Source organism: Emydura macquarii, unplaced genomic scaffold (assembly GCF_026122565.2).
Source record: "Emydura macquarii macquarii isolate MOO-44397 ecotype Brisbane River unplaced genomic scaffold, CSIRO-AGI_Emac_v2 contig_587, whole genome shotgun sequence".
Classification (NCBI taxonomy): Eukaryota; Metazoa; Chordata; order Testudines; family Chelidae; genus Emydura; species Emydura macquarii.
The window spans coordinates 4685409-4702162 of record NW_027130724.1 but is presented as its reverse complement, the minus strand read 5'-3'; the positions used below and the strand labels follow the sequence as shown (position 1 = coordinate 4702162).

At 39.8% G+C, this 16754-nt stretch overlaps 2 protein-coding genes across 2 annotated transcripts in view; both read left to right on the top strand.

Moving 5' to 3' along the window:
• Positions 1-7798, top strand: part of LOC137148009 (mucin-6-like) — a 79357-nt gene extending 71559 nt beyond the window's left edge. The window contains exons 39-43 of the mRNA XM_067540417.1: positions 376-1437; positions 2378-2416; positions 4981-5496; positions 7382-7667; positions 7753-7798. Of these exons, the coding sequence (XP_067396518.1) occupies positions 376-1437; positions 2378-2416; positions 4981-5496; positions 7382-7667; positions 7753-7798 (1949 nt within the window). The remainder of the gene's footprint in view (positions 1-375; positions 1438-2377; positions 2417-4980; positions 5497-7381; positions 7668-7752) is intronic.
• Positions 7799-10616: 2818 nt separating this feature from the next.
• Positions 10617-14695, top strand: LOC137148008 (mucin-6-like). Its single transcript, XM_067540416.1, has 3 exons — positions 10617-10620; positions 11847-11949; positions 14162-14695. Exons 1-3 carry the CDS (start codon positions 10617-10619, stop codon positions 14337-14339), a joined length of 285 nt encoding a protein of 94 aa, XP_067396517.1. The 3' UTR covers positions 14340-14695.
• The last annotated feature ends 2059 nt before the right edge of the window (positions 14696-16754 follow it).

Below are 16754 nucleotides of genomic sequence, written 5' to 3'. Positions count from 1 at the left end.
CAGCCTGACAGGTCTCTTCACTCCCCATATATGTTCCACCTGCAGGATTTCTACTGACCCATCCCACTCACCTCAGGATACATCTCACTTCCTTTCCAAACAGTGAGCACCCTTGCAAATGTGTGCTTTTTCAACAAGTTTGGCAGTTATGTTATTTATTTCAAGTGCTGTACCATTCTCCATTAGTAAAGGATGAGAGAGGGACACTTGTCATATATTTTCAAAAGTTTTCTCTTTTCCTCTAGCACAAACTCGCACTCACTCTCAAAACCTTCTTCATATCCAAAAAATTATTTATTCCTGGCAATCTCTGCTTCTGGTATCCACCAGTTTCTTGTCAATGTCACCTTATCAACTCTCATTTCTCCCTCACAGTTACAAAGCCCACAACATCACAAACAACTACCCCCATCAGTACGACAAAAACAACAACAAGCACACCTTTGTCGACAACGTCCAAAACCACGAGGTCAACAGAGTCCTCCCCAACTCCCGAATCAAAAACTAGTCGCATACGGACGACTGTGACAACGTCTACTCCATCCACTACGTCCATCGGAACCAGCACAACCGCCACACCAACTACACCCACAACCGTCACTCCAACCACGACTACGGTGTCCACTAGTGCAACTGAGACCCCCAAATCAAAGTCCACCACCCACCACACCACTTCCACTCCCACCCCTAAAACCACAACGCTGACAACCCCTACCACTAGCTCCACTGTGTCCATCAAAACCGCCACAACAACTACACCCATGACTGTCACTCTGACCACGAGCACCTTGCACACTAGCTCAACGGAGACCCCCAAATCAGAGTCCACCACCCACCACACCACTTCCACTCCCACCACTAAAACCACAACGCTGACAACCCCTACCACTTCCACTACCCCTACTGTGTCCAGCACAACCGCCACACCAACCACACCCACAACCGTCACTACAACCACAACTACGGTGTCCACTAGCTCAACGGAAACCCCCAAATCAAAGTCCACCACCCACCACACCACTTCCACTCCCACCACTAAAACCACAACGCTGACAACCCCTTCCACTTCCTCTACCCCTACTGTGTCCATCAAAACCGCCACAACAACTACACCCATGACTGTCACTCTGACCACGACCACCTCCCACACTAGCTCAACGGAGACACCCAAATCCACCCCATCCTCCTCGCCAAAAACTAGTCGCAGAAGCACAACTCTGACAACGACTACTCCTTCCACTGCATCTATTGGCACCAGCACAACCGCCACATCAATTACACCCACCACCCTCACTCTGACCACGACGACCCCACACATTACCTTAACGGAGACCACCACGTCAGAGTCCACCTCAAGCACCATAAAAGTCACAACGCTGGAGACAGTTTCTTCATCTGCTACGTCAACTACATCTAAAACAAGGATAACACCAACCGGTACATTATGGTCATTACTTTCACTCTTTGTGTGGGCAGTTTCTGGTATCATAGCTGTCTTTGAATTGTTTTCTCACTACATAGACTTCTTTATCCAAAAATTTATGAATGTTTATTCTATGGCACCGAATGAAGGAAAGCCATGCGAACATTTGTATTCAATGGCTTTGCTCTCTACCCCTTTCCTCTTCTGACACTTTTCTGTTTAGGCCAACTGGCAAAGGTCGCCTTCCACAGTGCCCTGCAGTCACTTTCATCAGGCACAGCGAGAGAGCCCAATCATCTCCCTAGGAGGCATACCCAAGTCTCCTTGCTGTGAAGCTCGCTGCTACAGAAGGAGAGGAAACACGTTACAGCGTAGGGGAATATTGGAATCTTGTAGGGAAGAGAGACTTTGAGAATAGAGTAGTCCCTGTCACAAATCTCCACCATAGGAGATTGAATGGCATTCTTCTGGAAAGAGTATATTGTAAATACGGCATTTTTCCTGGTCCGCCTCATTTGCTTTCTCTCTTACCGCAAAGCTCGCTCTTCCAATATATCCCCACCTGCTGTTCAGATTCTTAGTCCTTAGGACTTGCATAGAATCCTGCAGATATTTTTCTGGATCTAATAGCTCGGTGCGGAATGTGAGGCCAATGTGCCCACTCCATTCTGATGTGATACAGTCTGTATACTTTCCTAAGAAAGGCACAAACCAAATAGCATTTCCTCTCAATGTGACTGAAAGGAAACACAGCCAGAGAGGTTGAAATGGATTGTATATACCGAAAGAAAATGTTGGTACTGTCTCTCTCAGTTGTACACTCCTACCCAGAGATTTCATTTTCCACTTCGGCTGGTATAATTTCATTGCTGGGTGGTTCGGTAAGTGCTATTTCATGTAGTCGCACACATGGGATTCAAGCTTTTTTCTTTTCTTTACACTCTTGCTTTGCAGGAAAAGAGCCATCTAGACCTACAACTCCAGCCACAACCGGTGAGTTAGAAAATCAGTTAGTAAAATACAAGTCACAGATGAATCTTGCTTATCTCCTTTGGTTTTAGACCCTCATATTGATCCCCTCCAGATAAGATTCTAAAGACATTAGAGGCAAAGTGCCCTCTGAAAGCTGGAATAGCTCCCTGCACCTACGATATCTTTTCTGGTCCTAAGAAGTAGACCCTGGGTTCCACTGATGGCACCCTGCACTGGTCACAAGAACTAACATGAGGTAGGGAGTTATCAAAACATGAGGGACCCTACCCCGTGAGGTGTAGAGATCCCAACTCCCACCCCCAGTGGCAAGAAAGAGAGCAGAAGGCATTCAGCATCTTCCAGGAATAGGAGCCTACACTTGCAAGATAAAATAATCCCGCATTCATTTTTAGTGGGTTGGTCAATGTTTGCAAGCACAATCTCTCTAAGAAAGACTAGATGGCACAAAGTAAGTGCACTTCCATATAGGCACCATGTAACCCAGAAAGGAAAACGTCAAAGTCCGACAAAGAAGCGAAAGACATAACGCAAAACCTTCCAGGATGACGTAGATACCTCACAACAGTCAGAAAGGCTTTCTGCACTCCCTATACAATTTCCGTCATGAGGATGTAAATCGACATTACAGGTCGCAACCAACACCTTTACAGAAATGACTGCTTTCCTTCACCAAACAGTAAATGCACTGGGATTTATACATGTTTTCTTCCTTGCACAAAGTTTGCAATCAACTTACTTAGCTCAAATGTTCCCCATATCTCCATTACTAGAGATGAGAGAGAGAGAGAGCCACTTGATAATTATTTCCCCAATTTATGACTATTCATTTAACAGAAAGCTAAGCTCACACGTTTTTTATATCTACATGAATAATTATTCATTATACACTGGAATGCACTCTTGTCAATGTCACCATATCAACTCACCTTTCACCATCACAGTAACAAAGACCGCCTCATCACTCTGGATACATCTCACTTCCTTTCCCAAACAGTGAGCCCCAAATCAGAGTCCACCACCACAAGCACCACAGAAACCACAACGCTGGCAAATGTTTCTTCAACTACTACGTCAACTAAGTCCACAACGAGGGTGATATCAACACCAACAGGTACATTTTACTCATTGCTTTCATTTCTACCCTGGGTTATTACGAGGATAATGCTTTCTTTTTTGGTTTTATGCTATAGAGGCTTTTTAATCCAAATGTTTCGGAATCATTTCTCTTCGGCATGTATGCCTTCAAATGCCATGGTAATATTTGTATTCATTGCCTTTGCTCTCTACCTCTTATCCACGTCTGATATTTTTCTGTTTTGGCCTTTTGGAAAAAGTTCACTTCCAGAGTGCTCTGTAGTCACCGGCATGTGGCAGACCGAGGGAATCCAATCTTCTCCCTCTGAAGCATTGCCAAGTGTTCTTGCTTTGAAGCTCAGTGACAATGAAGGGAAGGAAACAGGTTACAGGACTGTGGGCAATGGGAATCTTGTAGGGAAGAGAGACTTTGAGCATAGTGTAGTCCCTGTCTCAAGTCTTCACCATAGGAGATGGAATGCCATTCTTCTGGGTAGATTATGGTGTAAACACTGCATTTTTCCCGCTCTATCTCACTTTCTTATTCTCACACTGCAAAGCTTGTTCTTTTAATATATCCTAAAACCTTTTCAGATTCTTATCCTTTAGGACTGTCATAGAGTCCTCTAGATACATTTCTGGAATTCATTCTTAATTTCCAATAAAGAGGCTATGTGCACACTGATGGCGGAAAATTTGCCGCCGTCAGATCAATCTATCCGGATCGACTGAGCAGAAGTGAGGACAAGCTCAATCAATCCTGATGTTTATTTAATTATACTATCTCCACAAGAGGCATACCATTGCGTCAATTGGAACATATATCCCATCAACACAGCGCAGTGGAGACGGCACGGTAAAGGAAAGTTACGAAGGAATAGGGGCCAACCTTGCAAGATAAAATAATCCAGTAATTCATTTTCAGTGAGTTGGTAAAAGTTTGCAAGCATAATTTCTTTTAGAAAGATTAGCTGGCACAAAGAAGAGAGCGAATTTCCTGATAGGCATCATGTAACCCAGAAAGGATTAGATCAAAACCCAGCGAAGAAGCAACAAACGTAATGCAAGACCTTCCACGAAGATGTAGATTACCTTACAACAGTCAGAAATGTTTTGCTCATTCCCCATACAGTTTCCATCACAAGGATTTAAAGCACCATGATAGGCCACAACCTACTACATCCTAATTATGTCTGAGTTCTTTTACCAAACAGTAGATATAGTTGCATTATGAATTTTTGTTGTTTTTGCAAAGTTTCTGTTCAGTTTCATATTTCAAGTGTTGCCCCATTTCTACATTACTAAAAATGAGCGAGGGCCACTTCCCAATTATTACCCCCAATTTTGTAATTTTTTATTTAGCAGAAAGTTTCACTCACTCTAAAAACTTTTTTATATCTTTGTAATTATTTATTCACTATCCACTTGGTTTCTGGAACTCATCATTCTCTTGTCAATCCACCATATCAACTCACCTTTCTTCCTCACAGCAATGAAGACCAGAGAAACCAAAATACCACGAAGAACTACCCCCATTAGTACAACAAAAACAACACCAATCACATCTGTCTCTATAACGTCCAAAACCACCAGCTCAACAGAGTCCACCTCAACCTCCTCACCAAAAACTAGGCTGATAACCACAACTCTGACAACGATTACTCCTTCAACTACGTTTACCAAGTCCAGCAGAACTGCCAAACCATCTACACCCACAGTCACTCTAACGACAACTACCTTGATCTCTACTTCAGCAGAGAGCACCACATCAAAGTCCACTTCCCCCCAAGCCTCTACCTTTTCCACCAGAAAAACCACAATGCTGACATCCCCTACCCCTTCCATTACCTCTACCAAGTCCAGCAAACCCACCACACCAACTAGAACCACAACCGTCAGTCTGACAACAACAGGCCCAAGCACTAGCTCAACGGAGACCACCACATCAGAATCTGTCACCCCAACCCCCATAAAAGCCACAACACTGACGGCAATTTCTCCTAATGGTACGTCTACCAAGTTCACAAGCAGGACAACACCAACCAGTACATTTTAGTCATTGCTTTCATTCTGTGTGGGGCAGTTACTAATATAATGGCTGTCTTTCAGTTTCTTTTATGCTACATAAGCTTTTTTAACCAAAAATTTCTGAATCATTACTTTTTGGCATGGACGCATATGAAGGCCATGGGAACATTTGTATTCTTTCGTCTTGCTCTCTACCCCACAGTGCCTTTTGACTTTTCTCTGTTTAGCAAAGGTCCCCTTCCACAGTGCCCTGCAGTCACTCGCATCTGGTAGTGTGAGGCAGCCCAAACTTCTCCCTATGAGGCATTGCTAAGTCTCCTTGCTGTGGTGCTCAGTGTGAAGGAAGGAGAGGAAACAAGTTACAGGATATGGAAAAATGGAATCTTATAGGAAAGAGAGACTGAGAAAAAAGTAGTCCCTGTCACAAATCTCCACCATAGAAGATTGAATGCTATTCTTCTGAGAAGAGTATGGTGTAAACACCACATTTTTCCTCGTCTCTCTCACTTGTTCTTCCAATATATTCCACATACTTTTCAAATTCTTTATCATTAGGACTGCCATAGATTCCTGTAGATATTTTTCAGGAACAATTCCGTATGTGTGGACACAAAGGCCAACACCCCCCCTTTGTTCCAGTAGAATGCAGTCTTTATATCTTCCTGAGAAAGGCACAAAGGCAAAACCATTTCCTCTTAATGTGGCTGAAAGGGAACAGACCCAGGGTGTTTAAAATGGGTTGTAGATAACAGTTAAAAATGGGGGTGCTTTCTCTTTCATGGATGCACTCCTCTCCACGGATTTCATTTTTCATTTAGGCCAATATACTAGAATTGGTTGATGTTCTGGGAAGGCCTACTTCATTTAGTCACACCCAAAGGATTCAAGCTTTTTTCTTGTCTTTACACTCTTCCTTTGCATGAAGAGAGTCATCTAGACCTACTACTCCTGCCTCAAGTGATGAGGCTGGTTTGCCCAGTTGGTGGGTAAAACAAGAGTTGCTGATCAGCCTTGCTCATCTCCTTTGGTTTCAACCCCTCAAAATCACTCCTTCCAGATCAGGTTCCAAACATGATAGTATTTTATCTGGGCCTAAAAAGCAGTCTGTGGGATCCACAGATTTCCCTCTGCACTAATCAGAACAGTCAAAATGGGGTAGGGTGTTGAAAAGGTATTACGTGCTCAATACTGTGAGGTAAATAGAGCCCCAAACTCCGACCCCCAGACCCAACAATGGGAGCAGAAGGCATTCAGCATCTCCCAGCAACAGGGACGTATGCTTCCAAGATGAAATAATGCAGTATTCATTTTCAGAGCCTTGGTAAATTTTTTCAAGTAGAATTTCTTCTTAGAAAGATTCGATGGCACAGAAAAGAGCATGCATTTCCCTATATGAATCAAGGAATCCAAAATGGATTATATTAAAATCCAGCAAAGAAGCAACAAACATGACACAAAACCTTCATGGAAGACGTGTATTACTTACAACAATCCAACACGGTTTCTCACTACCCATATATGTTCCATCAGCAAGATTTAAATTGCCCCACCCTACTTGCCTCCAGATATGTCTGGTTTCCTTTCACACATAGTAAACGCCCTTGCAGATATATGTTTTTGAAATAAGTTTGGCAGTTATGTTACTTATTTGAAGTGCTCCCTATTTATTCATTGCTAAAGAATGAGGGAGGGCCACTTGTCAATTATTTGCCCAATTTTTCACTTTTAATCTAGCATGAAATTGTGTTGCCTCTAAAAACGTTGTTCATATTTCTATAGTTATTATTCATGTTAAACTCTTCTGCTGCAATTCACTATTTTCCTATCAATATCACTATATCAACTCACATTTCTCCCTCACAGTAACAAAGACCATACGAACCACACCACCACGAAGAACGACCCTCATCCATACGATGAAAACTACACCAATCACATCTGTCTCTATAACGTCCAAAACCACCAGCTCAACAGAGTCCACCTCAACCTCATCACCAAAAACAAGGCTAATAACCACTACTCTGACCACAACTACTCCTTTTACTACATCTACCAAGTCCAGCTCAACCGTCACATCAACTACACCCACAACCGTCACTCTGACAACGTCTACTTTGACCACTAGTTCAACGGAGAGCACCACATCAAAGTCCACCTCTCCCCAAAGTTCTATTTCTACCACCACAAAAACCACAATGCTTACAACTCCTATCCCATCTATTACCTCTACCAAGTCCAGCACGACCACCACACCAACTACACTCACACCCATCACTTTGACGACGATAGTCCCCACAACTAGCTCATTATCGGAGTCCACGACCCCAAGCACCATAAAAGCCACAACACTGACAGCAATTTCTTCCACTGCTATATCAACTAAGTCCACGAGAAGGACCATACCAACAACAACTGGTACGTTTTCATCATTGCTTTCATTCTATGTATGGGCAAATACTGATATAATACATCTTTCAATTGCTTTTATGTTACACAGATTTCTTTATTCAAAAATTTCTTAATTGTTACTCTTTGTAACCTTTTTATCACCTCAGAAAGCTCACTGGTTCAAAATACTGCATATTTGCCAATTTAAATATCTTGTTTGATAGTTTGAGGAGATGTCTTCATTTAGTTACATTCATATTTTGTTCCCTCTCTTTACACTTTTACTTTGCAGTGAAAGAACCAACTACAAAAAAAATAGCTTCCAGTTCTTCTACTAAATCCACTACAACCACTTCACCAACAACTACTCCAATCTCTACCTCAACAGAGTTTTCAACATTGGAATCCACCACTCTGCTTACCACTACCTCACTCACCAAAAAAGTCACATCAGAAATTACTACCGCTACATCTATAGCTTCGACACTCACCATAATACCCACTACTCCGACAACCAGAACCACCAAAATCACAACTTTCTCAATTACCCCAACTAGTTCATCAACTGAGACTGCCACAACTAAATCAACTACATATGTGACACCAACCACCACAAAAACCACAGCTCTATCCAATGAAACAACTACTGCTTCTACAACATTTAGTACAAAAGTTCCCATCACTTGTAAGTTTTAAATGTATTATGCAATCAATTATAGTTTGTTGTATATCTTGTATGCTACAATCACTTTTTACATAAATTTTTAATCATTTTTCTGAATGTTAGATATCTAAGTTCATACACCTTATAGTCATAAGCCTTAAACAAATTGGGATTTAACACGCATTAGCAAATGTCCCTAATTGCATTCACTGTCTCCATACCACTTTCTCCTTTTTATTTTGATATACATATACTGCTGCAACTGAACTATATGGGTTCTATGTGAAGTAATAAATTGTGTTCAGAATGTATTCAGCTGAGAAGCCTTCTTAGGATCCCACTTCTAAATGCATAACTACCATCATTCGTATTCCTTGGTGAAATAATATGCCACTTATGATAAATTCAAAACCTTTTTATTATTCATTATATTCTGAACAGAACCCTGCTATTTAGAGATTAGTCAATATAGCCATCCACCAGAACAGAATTTTCACTTTAGTAGACTACTCATGTAAGAATAACCAAGAAGTGTGCCTCTCTTTCACTCCACACCCTATCAAAGCTTATTGGTTATATTGTTTATTTAGTAATCCTTAAACTTACATGCTTTTACAATTTTATCTATCTTTCTCCCATGAAAATAGTTCCTTTTACAAGAAGACAAAAATGTAGGAAAATGATGAAGTTCCCCAACTATATTTTTATTTTGTATTTATTTTGCTGATCCTCTCTCTCTCTCTTTTTAGGCTCCATAGAGTATTTTAGTCATCTTTTCCTTCCTTGTCTGCCAGAAACCCAAATGTTCTTTCAGCATCGGTTATGGCTTAAACACCATCTTCAACTCACTTCATTATAAAAATAGTTTTGACAATTGAACAGCTCCACTTTTAGCTGTTAGAACAGAAAAAGCATTAAAATTGGATGAAAGTACCACAGACCACTGTTGAAATGGCAGCTTGCACTGTAGGATGGAAAGGTTTTAATTGTTCCGCTTTTTGTTTCTCCCTTCCTTTTCTCCCAACTTACTTCTCCCATTCACCAAATTTGCATAAGGAGCATGGGAGTGTTGTGTTTGAGTGATAAATTCCAAAGCATTTGTGAGTTGGTGCAAGTAGCAAGAGAATATCTGTTAAGAATTTGATACATGCTCCAGTTTCCCCAAGGTTACCTACTTGTTCACTCTGAAGGACATCTTTCCTGTCAGAGTGGCTTTGATAGGACACGTGGAAAAGGTAGAGCGTAATGTTTTTCAAAAGCATGTTAGTAACTTAGGAGCTTAAATTTCATTCACAAGTGCCTAAATCTCTTTTGTAAATTTTATTAAAATGTCTACGTTTTGAATAAGGAGAGCAATTGCAGTCAGAGCACCTCTTTATATTTTTCAGAACTTTGCTTGCTTAGCCAATTGTATATGGCCTGTCAAAATTCTGCAGTCACTCACATTACATGTTTGACAACCAATTACTCTATCTGTACAGTAGTGCTGGCTATCTTTGTCAACTGAGCTGAAAAAGCATTCAGATTAAGAACTCTGCCTAGCTTTCTGATGAAAGAAAGTATCTCATATCATGCAACTGCAATTATTTGAAAGGGATTGTATAACTCATTTTGTCAAGTGCTTTCTGATTCCATGTGTAGGGAAGGGACTATATAAATCCAAAATCATTTCTACAGTATTAAGATTTAACACCCTGATTAAGGGATATGACATTTTTCTATTTATAGCAGATTAAAATACCCTACCCTGCCCTTGATGTCACTCAGGTCGTGAGTCCCTTATGGAAAGAGAAAAATTAAATCTCAAAAGATTTCTTCCAATATTTGGTCATTGAAGTTTTGATGTCTGCTTTGTTTCTTTTCATTCACATGATTTATTGTGTTTTCCTCTTTCACAGCCACAGTGTCTCCTTCAACTACAACACCTTCAAAAGGTTAGTTCCTAAGTCAGTGGGCAATGTAATAACATTGTGTTGGCTTCCGGGATGTTTTGTGTGTATTATTTGTAATGTTGTTTTCTTTCCTCTGATCCTTTTCACTCCCAACATGGGTAACTCACATATGTTTCCTGGCCTTTCAGGACATTACCAATATCTTTCAAAAAGCTGTATTTTAATCAAAATGAAGGGCTGAAATGATTGCTCTTGAGATAGAGTCAATAAAGTAATGGTTGAAAGAAGGCATCCCATCCATGTGTCTAATTACTCTAGCTTCTGAGGATGGACTTTCAAGGTTCCTAATGGTGTATTTTTTCAATACTATAGTCTGGCTCTATAGCCCAGCAACCCTTCTTTTGGATGAGAGGATTAGCACTGTTCTAAATACTCTGAAAAGATCACTTAAAAATAGTGTGTAAGGTGCTGAGCCAGAGGAAAAGCAATTTGCGTTCACAGTGATGTGGCTCTGCTCTGCCACATCCAAGCTGTTTTTTCCCAAACCTGGAGTTTTCCCAACTGAGATTTCCAGGGGCTTCAGTGCCAAGATATATGCCCCTGCATTGGCCATGCCACGGGCGGCTAATTTTGCAGGCTTCTCCCAACCCAGGACCATTAGACCTTTCAATCAACATATTGCTCTGTATCTAGTGTTAACTTGATTTACCTCATGATATAAGCATTATTGTCAATATATTTCACCTGGTAACACCACCGAGCATAGTCACTAAGCGACAAGTAGCACTGTGTGTTACACCTAGAATGCAAGTATGATGGGGAGGGAAGGAGAGGTAAAACTTTATATTAGCCTGATTGATGCTACAATATGGACCTCTGGCTGGCATTATGTATGCTGTCTATATCAGATCATCATTTGTCTTTGGACATGATACATCAGAAAGACATTTTTCTAATACTTTAAGCCCTTAACCAATACACTATTTAGAAGTCCAAGAAATCAAATATTTGTTCATCAGAACTGGCTCAATAGCCTCTTATTTGTATCCTTTCATTCTCATCAGTAAAAAAAAAGAATCAGAGTTTTCTTTGTTCTTTAAAACTCGATTCTATTTTGTTATTTGTGATTCCAGTTTCTTCCACTTTTCTCAAATGTATTCTCTTGTTTCAGCATCTGATTCAATCTAGGTGCCTAGGTTAAAAAATTCTTGTATTATATTATTGGCTTGTTACTTATTAGGTCTCTTCAGCCTATTGGAAATATCTAATTAAAATGTTTTCCCATAGAATTTAGCCTGTATGCTTTCAGTCCACCAGAGCTAATCCCATAACTCCGAGAGTTAGATTTCTGATCATTATCTTTTTTTTCTTTTACATTTGACAGAACTCTGTAGAGAGGTTGAATATGAGGAACAAGTAACTTACAAAGGGTGTACTACAAATGTCACCTTGACCCGGTGTGAAGGAATGTGTCCATCTTCAGCAAAGTAAGGATCTATGCTTTATTCTATCACCTTTGTTTTGTTTTTTTTTAAGAATGTGAACAGTTAAGCACCAGTGTGCAGAACTGCTTTACAAGGCAGAGAACAATACTTTCCCACTTCCTTAAAATAAAAACATGGACATCTATGTCCAAGATATAGCTTTTTTTCTCTCGTATGAAGGAGGTCACCACACACTGCAACTGTCAAAAATCTCCAAGTTTACAAATAAAGGTAGAAAGTAAACCAGGAAAGTTCTCCCAACTTCATAATATTTGGTGATATTATATATAATGGCATTTCAGAAATCTTCACTATATCATGCTTCATATAGATCAATGCTGTTTACTGTGATGAAAATGATTTTTCACACAAACAGGCTCAATCAATCAATAGAATTGCATAGACAAGGGAACAGGGCTCCAATAAAACTAGGAATCTTTAACTTGAATGGAGAAGTCCAGCAGTGGTTTACACTAATTCTGAACAAAATAGAAGTGTTTATTATACCTCTCAGCTATCAACATAAAGAGCAAGGCTACTGAAAAGAAAACACTGAATAGCTACAATATTTAACATAAGTAAATTGTGAAGCAAAAAGCTGCGCCGTTAGAAATGAGCTTAGTTCTCTATTAGCCATTTCTCCATTTAAAATACAGATTATCAGCCAAACACCTCATGACGTAAAACAAAAATAAACAAAAACAAAGCCCTTAAGATGGGAGAAAGATTTTAGGGTTCACAATATATCTGAAATTGATTTTTGAGAGATATTACTCAATGTTTCCAAAAATTTCACTATCAAGGAAAGAGAGACTAAAACAGATATTTTAATGTAAATTGAACAGGTCTTTTTCCCTATAAAGTCTTCTTATAGCATATGATCTATAAAGGATGGTAAAGGGCAAAACAATTATTTTCATTTTCCAGTTCCCCAAACTGAAATTCTTATGTAATCGTTACTGTAAACACAAAACAAATTGTTTGAGAACTCTAAGCCAAATTCTACCATAGACTAATACAACTCCTCATTAACTTAATTGGATATTTTGCTCTTTAAAATGTGCTTGGATATAGACAGAAAACTGAAAAATAGCACCTTCAAAGAAGAATCCAAGTCTCATCTGCTCACTTTACTGTCTAAAATTAGTTTTTACTACCTTTTAATCCTATTAGCTATGTAGCACCAACACAAGAAGTTTCCTACTTGTTACTCTATTATTGATATTAAAGACAGAAAATGACATAGCCTAACTCTGAGATTTTCAGCTTAGACTCTGTTGCTGATAGTTGGGGCGGGAGAGGGACTTTTTTTTTTTTTTAAACATGTAAACCGTGCAAAGAGAAATTCAGGGTTAATCCATAATATAACCTCTGGGTAAACAATAGATATTTCAGAGCCATTTTGCAGACAACCACTATATTTTAATGGATAACTTTAAAATGATATCTACATATTACAACATATTACAATACATACAACTAGGCCACCAAATCCCAATCAAATTTGCATTGGAGTTGAGTGCCTAACTCCCACAGGCCCTTTTGAAGATACAGAATTAAAATGAAAATTGAAAGTTCTATTTTGTATCTGTTAGGGTAGAAGTTCAGGGATCTGTGTTTCTCATGCACAAAAAGTTATCATGAACACATAAAACAGAGCAGGTTGCTATATTGCTTGCAGATCTTTAGATATTAAGGATTCTATTAATTCTTTCAGGAAAAACAGAACCATAACTCAAGTCCTTACTGATGAATAAGAGGGAATTATTTTCACAGTTTTTAAATTTAAAATAAATATCTATAATACTTAAGCTTATCCACGTGTAGCTTACTGAATCTATTTAGGACCTTATGGCCAAATACTCAGCTAATATAGATCGTTGGCGTCCATGAAGCTGTGCTAGTTTGTACCAGTTGAATTTAAATTTATCTTTTTACATTTTAACATGTTTGAACCACAAAAGGTTTTAACTCTTGTCACAGACCTTTGTAGTTATAAATACCACCACAGCAGCATAATATGGCCAGAATCCATAAAATGACATTAATGTCAGAAACACAGGTTAATGACACAAGCCTTCAAAACCAGCTGGATCGAGTTGTCATGCATCTGCATAAGATGTACTTTCCCTAAAAGATAGAACATGGCCTGTAAACCCATCTCTTGAGCTAACAGCTTACAATTGAATACTTTTTTTTTTTTTCATTTTAACAGGCTAAATATTGCAAAGATGATGGTAGATCTGGAATGTGGTTGCTGCATGCCACTCACGATGCATAAAAAGGAACTGAAAATGCCTTGCTCAGACCCTGATTTTCCTGGAAAGAAGCTCATTATGGAGATAATCATATTTGGTGGCTGCGTATGTAACTATGATGGTTGCACACACTAACCCAGTCTTTTCAAGCAGCATCAAGCCAGATTTTTTTTTTTAATTTTAATAAAATTACAAAGTAACTATGTGAAACATTTCAAACAATGACTATTCATTACTATGACCTCTCTTGTCTACTTCTTGCTAATTACATGGGCCAACTTTGTAGGGAGACAACCAGAGCAGCTATCTAGAGTGCATATAACTATAATATTAGAATGATGCGAATAATTTATTTCTAAATTTTTGGGGAAAGGGGAGGATCCTGTGTCTGGCTTGCTCAAGGCACTATTTAAATGCTGAAGACTGGCCTGACTGATTATGTACTATATAATACTAATGGGGGTTTTGCTCTTTCAAATAAAATGTGAACTGCTAACTCTTTACATTTGTGTTCAAGTGAAGATTGTGTTAGAATGTGCTTTCAACTGTAAACAGCTGCAGTGTTTCTGTAAATTCATAAAACAATCTGTTAATCCATAAATTGCTAGCCAATGTCTAAATGGATGACATCTGAAAAGATTAGCTAGGACAGAAGAGAATAAATTAGCCTAGGGGCTTGCCAGGGAGCATGAGAATGTATGATATCTGGGAGGGAGGTCATAGCACTTATTTATGGATGGTGAGGGTTTCCTGAGAGAGTTAGAGGGGAAGGGAACATACCTGCCAACACATGAATACTGAAAAAATATTCTGCTAAAAATAGGGAGAGTTGGCAAATACAGGGTGCTCTTTATTGAGGGGATTGCAGGAAAGTCCTTCACACTTACTGTGGCTTGAGGCTGAGTCAGCATCTGGATGCCAGAGGGGTTCGTAGGCAAGTTATACAGCAAGATTGAAGGCAGGGCTTTCTGAAGATAGAGGAGATTGGGTAAAAGCACTTCTCTGGGGAGCATGAGAGGGTTCAGTAGCTGGATAACAGAGCACCTATGGGGAATATTATGGGAAGATTTAACATCTGGAAGAGGGTGGGGAGTCACTTGTCAGGAAGGTGGAGACTTCAGTGGAGAAGTTTGCCTGGGAGTTGCAGGACAATTTAGCAGCATGGACAGTTGGAATCAGGTTGAGGCATTTTTATGGGAAGGATCTGTTAACAAAGACCATATTTGTCCATAGCAGCTCAATGCCCTTTGCGAGGAGAAATGTAGGGGTCATTTGCAGTTTTATGGGTTAGAGATATATTTTAAAAAATGTATGTTCAATAAATTGCTAATAAAAATGTTGGCAAAGCAGTGATAGCATATATGTGTTCTTTCAGTATTTTCTTTTCCCATCTCATTTAACCCAAAGAAGATTTTTTTTCCAAAATATATTTGGTTGGAGGCAGTGGGAGGATTTTTACATGTTCATGACCTACATCAACTGAGAGAATAGCATTACCAGCACCCCACAAGGTCAAAATTATGAGCCAGCCCCAGAAATCTGGAAACTGGCCAAAAAATTGAGTTGTGTTGTTTGGTCCATCCCTTGATTTTTGAACTCCCCTAGCCAACCTGGCATGTGTGACAATTAATGTTGCCAATTCTCACAAATGTATAGTGGTTTGTGCATTTTGGGCTGAGCTCCAAGAGCTCTTGCTAAAAGACTCAACTGAGATCAAATTACAAAATTTTAAATAAAGTGCTGCCTGATGGTGCAGAGCTTCCAGTTTTTTTTCAAAACCCAAAAATGTCAATTAATTCTGTCCCCTAGTGCCACATCAGTGATGCACTCCCACTCCAAGTAATTTTGTACCTTGAGCCCCAACATCTGCCCCCTCCCCCAGAACTACATCAGCTCTGCCCCCTCAACCACACACCCCAGAGAAGAGCCATGAGAATGACTGAAGGATTAGAAAACATGCCTTAAAGTGATGGACTCACAGTGCTCACTCAATTTAGCTTAACAAAGAGACAGTTAAAAGGTGACTGGATTACAAGCTATAAATATCTACATGGGGAACAAGTATTTAATAATGGGCTCTTCAATCTAGCAGAGAAAGGTATAACACGATCCAGTGGCTGGAAGTTGAAGGATCATGGTAGATTCTCCATCACTGACAAGTTTTTAATCAAGATTGGATGCTTTTCTAAAAGATCTGCTCTACGAATTATTTCGGGGAAGTTGTTTTGGCTGCGTGTTATACAGGAGGGCAGCCTAGATCACCACAATGGGCCCTTTTGGCCTTGCAATCTATGAACTTGCCCCTTTTGTCACCAGAGTGCCTCTGCTCCTCCCTTAACTGTGGAAGCTCTTCACACAATCCTGCCCCACCTGCCAGATCTGGGAGCAGTTGTGGGGGGAGGAAGGTGTCCTCTTTTCCTTCTCCCCAAGGCTGGTGTTACAATGTGGAGGGGAAGGAGGAGGAGTTAACCCATTTTTCACAGGACGGGAGGAGGAAGTTGGAAGCAGGGCTGCCCTGAATTGTCCATCCTTCCTTGCCTCTCAAGAAAA

Coding starts and splice junctions, on each gene's coding strand:
- LOC137148008 (XM_067540416.1), top strand. Junction 11,950..14,161: donor ATGTGTCCATCTTCAGCAAA/GTAAGGATCTAT, acceptor TCATTTTAACAG/GCTAAATATTGCAAAGATGA.